We start from the raw sequence: 10,241 nt of genomic DNA, 5'->3' as shown, positions 1-10,241 counted from the left end.
TCAATAGAAAGTTACTGGTTAGTACGCGTATCAATTGCACGATGTAAATTAGACCAGTGGGTGCATTCAGTACTGCAACCGCTCACTGAGCGCTTAGTGAGTTCTCGTATCTGTTTGGTCTATATTTTTAGATCTAACGGAATATGCCAATCAGATGTAAGAGCCCACTGAGCGCTTAGCGAGCGGTTGTAGTACTGAATGGCTGCGTTCAGCAGACTCAGCAGTTTTGCAACCGTTTTATGATTCGTCGCGCTGATTGGTTTATACTTTTAGTTTTAAAGGTATAGTCCAATCTGAGCGAAGAATCATAAAACGGTTGCAAAACTGTTGAGTCTACTGAACGCAGCCCTTGTTGGAAAGCACCCACCACTTACAACCACTGCTCACGACTATTGTAGAATAGGCTTAAATGAGAGCTACCCGCATTGATCATTCCTCGAATGCGCAGTCTAGAGATATACTATGTCTATGGTGGTCGCGTGATACATATCAGTTATCGGCGTCCATCCATACTCCATATTCTATTGCGTTGCGGTATTGTCTGGTTCTCGCGATCAGTACGATCGTTCAGTTTAGTATTAGAACAGTTTATAGCTACGAATTACTAAAAAACATCCGGGAGGTTTCCACTTGAAGGGTTGAAAATGGCGATGGCGACGAGCCAAGTTAAGGGCAGCGGCTGGCCACGTAGAGCGAGCAACAGTTCGTTCGAGGGGAAGGTGGTGCAGAATCAGTCGGTTACCATCAACAGGACCGTTAATTTGTAAGTGGCGCGATGTGACGCGCGAGATCTATTTAGAATTAATTGTGTTTGACCGCCTCTCTTCTGTAGAATCGACTACGACCACGACCGATCTCGGCAGACGCGCTAACAATATCATGTCTTCCTAAAAGAGAAAAAAATAAAAGAAAGGAACTATCTCTTTGTCTCCTGTCGCGGTGAACGATCGGCCGTTTGTCCCTTTATCTTCAGATTTTGGAATTTTAAGCAACTTGTATCTGTTTTTCACACCAAGCGCTATGCATTGTTAACAGTGGAAAGCTACTGTGACTTGTACACGACAGATTGTACAATTTATGACTATACCATTTGCTTAAGATTCTCCAATCTAGATAATATAGCGTCGCATACGAACTATCACGCGAGATTTTGCCGTCATTCAATTTTGCGCGCAGCGCTGAGCATTGTTTCCTTTTTATAATATCATAAACTAAGTCTAATTACTTTCAGTTATTCTTTGCATTCGTAATGCAAGGAATCGGTTATTGATTCTTATGTGTAAAGAGGCAACCCATTGTGTCCCTTTTCTTTTCGTTTTAATTGTTAAAGTGCATATTGTATCTTAAGATTTCACACTCCGCAGATCTCGAACGATTCTGACAAGGCTGTATTATTTTCTAAGTTTGTATGATCGCCAGGGAAGCCCTGTATATGTTTTATTCATGATTTCACTCTTCCATTTTATGTAAGATATGCTATATCTATATGTATTATATGTATACATATGTACTGCAGTGTACGAAGTAGTTCACAATTATATATATATATATATACACCTCGTTATATTACATTTTAAGATAGTACCTAATATGATACAAATATTGCGATTATTCTGATTAGTTTGTTATAAGAAGGCAATACAAATCTTCTTAAAACAAATGCAATTGCACACATGATCTATGTAACGTTACATCATATATAGATTACTATTTGTGCTTCTTATTATATATGTGCATCTCTAACGTTATATTTGCAACATTTTGTGTTATAAATCAAAATGTTACAGAGTATATTTATATGTCAATGTATATGTCGACATCATGCAGACTTTTGCATGTATTTATCAAATATTTATAGCTTATCTTTTTTTATTGTTTATTGAAAGTTCTCAATATTATCTTCTTTGAACAAGTTTTACTTATTATTACAATATGATTATGTTGTGTAACTGATATATCAAGTTATATTTATTGAGATGAAAAATTTATTTAAAGAGACATATTTAAATTATTTTATAAAACAATCACGATATATGTAATATATTATAAGCATGGCAAATGATAATAGAATTCGAAGATTATAATGAAATATTTGTATTATTTATCGAGTACTTGTTAAAATACTTATTTGTGCAAATACAATTGTAATGTCACAAATAACAAAATTATGTTTGCCTGTTATTTATATTTAATTTGATTATAACACACAGGTGTTTAATGTGAATGTAGAAGAGCTTTAATTATCGATGTGTTGAGATATTAATGTTTTATACATGCGTATGTAAAAACTGAATAGAAAGCGATATTTTGTGACAAATATAAACTATCATTATATATGGAATGTAATATTATATGTATATTACATTGCATTACCAGTATTTGGTTTTCTATATTTATAATTATACTTAAACTGCATAAGTTTTGCAAATTTAAAAAACAAACGTGTAAAAAAAATAATATACTGATTAGAAATTTTATTCTATTGAAATTCTAAATGAAAAGATTAGTCTCTTTTATTACAAAATTTTATGTACTTGATGCAATGTATTCTCATTAACAAAGTGATATTTAATAATAATAAAGGCTCTTTGATAATAAAACAATACTTTATAATTTAAATATCTGTACATCTGTCTATAAGGGTGATCCTTATTTATCGATTTTTCGAATTCTTTCCATCCATCCCCTAAAATGTTATCAATCCATAAAAAAAAATAATTAAAAATAAATTAATAAAAAAATATAATTTCTGTAAAATTTTAGCTCAATCGGATATCGAACCCGTGTCCCCGGCTCGTTAAACGTTTGAATTCTGTTATACTATACTATCAGTATTAGTTTTTATAGCGTATTTTCTACAAAAATCGGTCTATAGGACTTCTTTTATACACACATATATATATATATTTTTTTATATATATACAGGGTGTCCCGTGAGTTTTTGCCAACCGCTTTTGTGTATATAGAGTGGAATAAATTGAGTCGAAAGGTTCTGTACCATTTTGCAATTTTCACAATGGTTAACGAGATATTAATTACTAAAAGTCGCTAAATATTGGTTTTGAATAATTTTTTACTCAAATACTATCAAAACTTTACAGAAAAATAGCGAGAGACAATAATTGTTTGTTTTCTTCTCATAAAGTTCTGAGAATTTTTTCAGAATTTTTTTCAGAATTTTTAATATCGTATTTTCTCATGTTGGTAAAAATAAGAAAACGTAGTACTAAAAGAGAGTTAATAAAAAATTCTGAAAAAATTCTTAGAGTTCTATGAGAAAAAAATTAATGATTTTTGTCTCTAGAAATTTTTCTGTAAAGTTGATAGTATTTGAGTAAAAAATTATTAAAAACCAATATTTAGTGATTTTTAATAATTAATATCTCGTTAATCATTGCGAAAATAGCAAAATGGTAGATGACTTTTCGACTCAGTTTAGTGCGCTCTATCTATACAAAAGCGGTTGGCAAAAACTTACGGGACGCTCTGTATATATCTTTTCTAATGTGTGCGCGTGCATGCGCGCGTGCGTATGTGCGTGTGTGTGTATATGTGTCTTGTTTTTCTGTATCGTTTGAAACCTTATACGTTTTATTTAAACAATTAGGTGAATTATTAATGTCTGAAAAATGAGAAAAATAGTTACATTTTTTGCTTATTTAAGCTAGAAAAAAATTTACCCATGGCCTAAAAAAAGTATTAGTAATATGTTTGAAGGCAAAATTAGTTTAAAACATGATGAATTCCATATTTTTATTAATAAAGCGATTTTTTATATTTTATATTACATAATAATTAATAATTATACTATAATTGTAATTATTAATCATTGGTACTATCTTGAATAATTCCAGTCATTAAAAAAAAAAAATCTGTGAAACTTTAGTTCAATTCAATCATGTATATGATCCCTTCCTAGGATTATGTTCAGATTTCCACTTAAGTGGATCTCCCAAATATCATTTTATGCTTGTTTAACACTCAGCGAACAACAAGGATAAAATGATATCTACCGATTCTGTAACTTCTAACGACAGTTCGGTATCGACATATTGTCGTTACGCAATTTTTTACGATTTATAATGTGCAACGACAGTATAACGATACCGACACTGTTGTTAAAAGTTATAGAGTCAGAGTATTGAATGACACTTGGATGGGAATCTGAAAATGACCCTCAAAAGGAATTCTACATGTTTTTTATTCAACAATGTAAGATCTTCCAGGGAATCCTCTCCTAGAGGGATCTTACCTTGTTGAATAAAAAACGTGTGGAATCCTTTCCCAAGGCTGTGTTTAGATTCTCACTTCAATGCCATCTAGATATCATTTTATTCTTATTCACTGTTTAACAAAGTTTAAACCTGGGAGGTACTTGAGTGAAAATCTGAACATAGACCTAAGAAAGAATCTTACCTTGTCAAAAAAAAACGTATGAAATAATGACAATAGTGTAACGGATTTCTTAATGAATGATTTTTAAATTTAACGATTCATAAAATTCAAAACAACTACGAACACGATTTTCTTTTATTGAATTGAACTAAAGTTTCACAAATTTTTTTTTTAGTAACTTTAAATTATTCAAGGTGGTGCCAATGACTAATAACTACGATTATAATATAATTAATTATTATGTAATATAAAATACAAAAAAATCGCTTTATTAATAAAAATATGAAATTTATCATATTTTAAACTAATTTTGCTCTCAAACATACTACCAACACTTTTTTAGCCCATGGATCAATTTTTTCTAAGCTTAAATAAGCAAACAATGCAATACTTCCTTTTCTCATTTTTCAAACGTTAACATTTCATCTAATTGTTTAAGGGCCACTTCGACCAACTCCGATTAACTTTAATTGATGGTTAATCCATTAAAATTAACCAATCGCATTTGTCATTTCGCTTAACCGTCGATTGAAGTTCATTGGAGTTGGTCGAAGTAGCTCTAAATGAAACGTATGGAGTCTCAAATGATGTAGAAAAGCAAGACGCATATATTAAAAAAAAAAATGAAAGCTCTATAGGCCGATTTTTGAGGAAAATACGCTATAAAAATCAATGCTGATGGCATAGTATAACAAAACTCAAATGTTTAGCGAGTCGGAGGCATGGATTGCTGATACCCGACCAAGCTAAAATTTTACAGAAACTATTTCTTTGTGGATTGTAGAATTATTTTAGGGAGTGAGGCAGAAAAAATTCGAAAATCGGAAAATAAAGACCACTCTGTCTATACACATATTGCTTAAATTAAAAAAAAAAACAAATACTGCTAATATTGAAATATGAAAATAGCGAGAAAATTTAAATTGCTATACTGTGCATATTTATGTAGTTTCTGTAATTAAATATTGTAATATCGCATCAAGCTGTATTTGAAGAAACTGGATTTAATTACTGATGGATTAGTTAAACATATACAGGAGCCTAACAAAAGAATACAACTCATTTATCATAGATATCCTTTGACAAACTATACATTTGGAACAAAAGAGCCACTCTTCGAGAAAGATCCATCAGTACCAGCAAGGTTTCAGCGCATGAGAGATGAATTCGACAAGATTGGCATGCGGAGAAGCGTAGAAGGTGTCTTATTGGTACATGAGCATGGACTTCCACACGTTCTTCTTCTGCAACTTGGCACAACATTCTTCAAATTGTAAGTTTCGAGAATTTATAAATTACGTATTTAAAAAATTATTTATTTTAATGGCTGAATTTTGTACATTTTCTTTTTCATTATTCCAGACCTGGCGGAGAACTCAATACAGGAGAAGATGAGGTAGAGGGCCTAAAACGGCTCCTTACAGAGGTAACAGTTAACACGACGCCTTACGCTGCCTTACAGGCTGGCTAGGAGTGGCACTTTTATATCGTTAGATTGTAACATTGTCTCTATAAACATCATAATTATTGTATAAACCCTGCAAACGTTTGTAGAACTCATGTAACCGGGCCTGTAGCTCCACATAGGGGCTTGTTCTTTTATTCTTATAATATTTTGTACTTTTGGCGTGCTGCATGCCCGGACACTTCGATGTTGAAAGTATCGCACGTTATTGTATCTGGTTGGCTAAGAACATTGTTCTTATTTCGATAGTGTATGTGTTAGCACAGAGAGAAATACAGAAGAGACAAGATAAAATGCAAGAATGTAAAATAGTGACAAGAAGAATGTTTATAAATATCGCGAATTTTTTAAATTTATAAGCTCAGAAAACCGATTATATACCAAATAGGGTTTAGAATTTTATTGTAAGAGAAAATTATCTGATGGACATAATATGTAGGCCTACGAATTCATTCGTAATTGTCAGATCACGAGACAATTAATAAACTTGAGATTTGTATGATCTCTGTTATATTCTTTAACTAAAACTATTAGTACATACAACGATTTTACTTAATTAGGTATTCATATGAACACTATATTGATACCATAGGTGAAAGAAAATGTACATATGTTCTTGAATATCCATATCAGTTTTTTTTTTATTCTAAAGAGACTTATAGCTACATGTCAATCGTCGATAAACCTGAATATTGTTAGAATTGATGCTATTAGGTGATCGCCGCAAATGTCTCAAAATATAATAAAAATTGTGCAACCATGTTCTTAGTAGACTGACAAAAGAAGAATGTATTTTATTTTCATCATAGTTTACTTGAGGCTCAATATAGTACAATGTTAAACAGCAAATGGGATTGCTTTCTAGACCTTTGGACGGCAGGACGGAGTGAAGCAAGAATGGGTTATAGAAGATACAATTGGAAACTGGTGGCGTCCGAACTTTGAACCACCTCAATATCCGTACGTGCCGCCACACATTACAAAACCGAAAGAACACAAGAGACTATTTCTCGTACAGTTGCAAGAGAAAGGTATAACGACAAATTGAAAGTTTCGACATTCAATTAATCTCATAAATATATTTATTCTCTTGTTATTTTTATATTTAGCTCTCTTTGCTGTACCGAAGAATTATAAGTTAGTCGCTGCACCTTTATTTGAATTGTATGATAACTCACAAGGCTACGGCCCTATAATCTCATCTCTACCACAATCTCTGTGCAGGTATGTGTTTAAAAATCTACTTTTTGCGTAATGCACATTTTGGTGATGTAGACGCGACATATTACAAAATTGCATCTATTTTTGTATTTCAGGTTTAATTTCATCTACATGTGAAACTAGAATTAGAAGAACAAAACTGAAATTCTGTTTAATTTAATGAAATCTATTATAAACTTAATAAATAGCCCCGTACATGTACGAAATAATTGCTGATATTTGAATGAAATTTCTGATCTGTATATGATGCATATTGCGAATTAAACCATTTTTAATTAGTATTTTTTTATATAATCTATATAATCTCATTCCATCAATTCTTATATCTAGATGATAGAAATGTAAATTTCTATATTTTGTTTTTGTATCTGTAACATACAGATGTAAGAGATACAGTCCATTTGACCATGTTAAAATGTACATATAGATTTTTATTAGCTTTATTTCTTAATGTATACAATTAAACTGTATTAATCATTTCAAAAAATTGATTTTTCAAAAATAACAATTATGCGAATAATGTTATAAGAAACTGTAAACACACACATGAACAATGTATTTTTTTGCTAAGTCCTAAAAATACTTCCATAATAAAATTATAATAAAATATAAGATGATTACAGTATTTTGCAATTTAATAATTTTTATTCTTGTTATGACAAAAAAAACAGAAGACAGCTTAATAAAATAATTTACTTGTTTGGTAATTAAATAACTTATTTATCTTGTAACAATATTTGAAAAATATAATTTATATAAATATCTTCATCAAACATATTATTGTCATAGTAAATTGTTTTTCTTTCTTATATTTTTATCTTTCTTATACAATATCACATCGCAATATATGATATCTTAATATTTTATCAATAATTATCTAATTAGTTTTCGTATATAATGTTTGAAAGAACTTATCTTGGAGCATATAATAAACTTTATTCCATTTTCTCTTGCATTTTATACATAATACAATACAAAATATAATAAAATATAGCTGAATATTGAAAGAACAGACGTAATTAGATTTCTTTGGAATTTGATATATGGAACTTCCTAATTTTTTTATTTAGGCGATATCTTTGCATCCTGTGCAATCCTCTAGTAACTAGTAGTAAATGGTTCTTGTTTTGTGGAATGGTATGTGTTCCAATTCTTGCGCATACTCTCGCCGATAGTCCCACAGGTAATGGTCGATCACGATCGCGTTAACATCCATCGACGGATTCAGGTCCAATTTCGAATTGGCAGCGATCAATCTTCGCACCTCGTTGCGCACCTGCTCGACCGCCTCGATTGAGCAAGTACGTATTTCAACCTCTTCCCTGCTGCCTTGTTTCAACGGCTCGTCGGATTTCAACTTGCTCATAAGCGAGTCACTGTAGCGCATAGTGCCATAATGTACAAGCACTTGAGGGATACGGTAATCGGCGAACATTGCGATGCTGTCGATATCATGGAATTCGCCAAGCCCGCGTCCCTCGAAGCAGGCCCAGATGTCGCCGATCAATATCTGAGCCCTCTTGTAAATGCTGATCCTATATCCTTCGTAATCAGCCTCATCCCGGTATGACTCAAATTCTTTGATAATCAGTTGGAGCAGCTTCTCCGCGGAGCCTTTACACGACTTGATACATTCCACAAATGTACCTTTATACTTGTGCAACAGAACCTTTCCAGCCTCATGCAAGCCCTTAATTCTGTCGTGTATAAGTGGAATTTTAACTTCATTGTCACCTCGAAAAATTATGTCTGCATCTTGTTGCGTTATCTGCGAATAATACTTGGGATCCCACATAGGTTTCCCTTCATCAATGGCTCGGCTGACAGCGGCACAGAACGCAAATTAGCCGGTCTCTCCATTGACGTTCCACTTTTTCGTACCCGTCTCGGTCCAAAATGAAAAGTTCAACGTGTCCAGCACGAATATCCAGTCTGCTGCCCTGGAATCGTCGGGCTTGGGGTGGAATCTGATTTGCGAAAAATTGCCCTTGCGGATCTTACCGGTCTTTAAACCATCGAGGATCGCCAATGCCAATTTTTTTACACCTGCTTGCTCGATGAATACATCCTTCGCCAAGCTAGCAACTAGCTTCGCAGACTCTCTTGGCATCAGGACCATAATGTCAAAAACCTTGCTGGCTAACTGATATTTAGCTCAAGCTACTTCGAATGACTGTTAATGACAGTTTGCTTACTCCAAATGTTCTAGTCAAGATACTGGTCAACGAATACTCCAAAGCGATTGGAGTGCGATTTTTAACTAATCGATTCCGCGCTCTTCCAGGTGTTTCATCGGATATGACATGTATCTGATAACATTCTGGACGTAGACAGAAATAGATTCGATACCGATGGATGGTCGATGTCGAATATTGGTTAATATTTTTGTCATTTCCGACCTCGTTATTGTTTTTATGTTAATTACAACTGCACAAACTATACTTCTATAAGATTTTTATTGTTGGTTAATTATTATGTATGCATTTAATGTAAAAATTACGTAAAAAATGACAATAGGTCTGTCGCGTTGCTTGAAGTTCCTAATAATGTTTTACTAGGCTACTTTCTTTCTTCAGGGAGACAATCGACACAAATGTCGTTCTATCTTTGTTATTTATTGAATAAAAGCATGATATAGGCTGCAGTCCACTTGCTTCTTCCAAATGCTCTAAACGTTATGCTCCAAACGCTACGCTCCGATTGGTCCATTACTATTTCGAATGCTACAATTGCTACGTGAACGCTCCAGCCTTAGAACATAGGCTGCGGTCCGCTTACTTCTTCCAAATGCTTTGAACGTTACGCTCCAAACGCTACGCACCGATTGGTCCATTACTATTTCGAATGATACAATTGTTACGTGAACGCTCCAGCCAACCCACCTCCCGAGGTGAGGCAGTTGAAGCGAAGTGGGAGCAAAAACGATGACGTATGATGACGTATCAGAGTTGCTGGGAGCGTTCTGAAGCATCAAATGGACCAGTCATATCAGTGCTACAAATGCTCTGTAGCGTTTGAAGCGCTAAGTGGACCGCAGCCATATATAAATGGAAGGGGCATAGGGCACTGAACGCAGCGTTGCCAACCTCCGCATTATTAAAAATCGTACCAACAATACAAAATTATCGTATTTTGATTAAAATTATCGTACATTTTTTTT

General features: G+C 33.2%; 2 protein-coding genes across 2 annotated transcripts; one reads left to right on the top strand and one right to left on the bottom strand.

Annotated features, from left to right (window-relative positions):
* Window positions 1–480: 480 nt before the first annotated feature.
* Window positions 481–7,303, top strand: Cpsf5 (cleavage and polyadenylation specificity factor subunit 5). Its single transcript, XM_018516934.1, has 6 exons — window positions 481–763; window positions 5,468–5,668; window positions 5,758–5,821; window positions 6,726–6,891; window positions 6,970–7,084; window positions 7,177–7,303. Exons 1-6 carry the CDS (start codon window positions 645–647, stop codon window positions 7,196–7,198), a joined length of 687 nt encoding a protein of 228 aa, XP_018372436.1. The 5' UTR covers window positions 481–644; the 3' UTR covers window positions 7,199–7,303.
* Window positions 7,304–8,080: 777 nt separating this feature from the next.
* LOC108767188 (UPF0553 protein C9orf64 homolog) lies at window positions 8,081–9,266 on the bottom strand. Its single transcript, XM_018516927.1, is given in 1 exon segment — window positions 8,081–9,266. A coding segment is annotated over 1 exon segment (1,014 nt). The 5' UTR covers window positions 9,201–9,266; the 3' UTR covers window positions 8,081–8,186.
* Window positions 9,267–10,241: the final 975 nt, after the last annotated feature.

Source organism: Trachymyrmex cornetzi, unplaced genomic scaffold, assembly GCF_001594075.2.
Source record: "Trachymyrmex cornetzi isolate Tcor2-1 unplaced genomic scaffold, Tcor1.1 scaffold665, whole genome shotgun sequence".
Classification (NCBI taxonomy): Eukaryota; Metazoa; Arthropoda; class Insecta; order Hymenoptera; family Formicidae; genus Trachymyrmex; species Trachymyrmex cornetzi.
The sequence above is the reverse complement of the archived record's forward strand: the minus strand, read 5'-3'. Positions and strand labels throughout refer to the sequence as shown.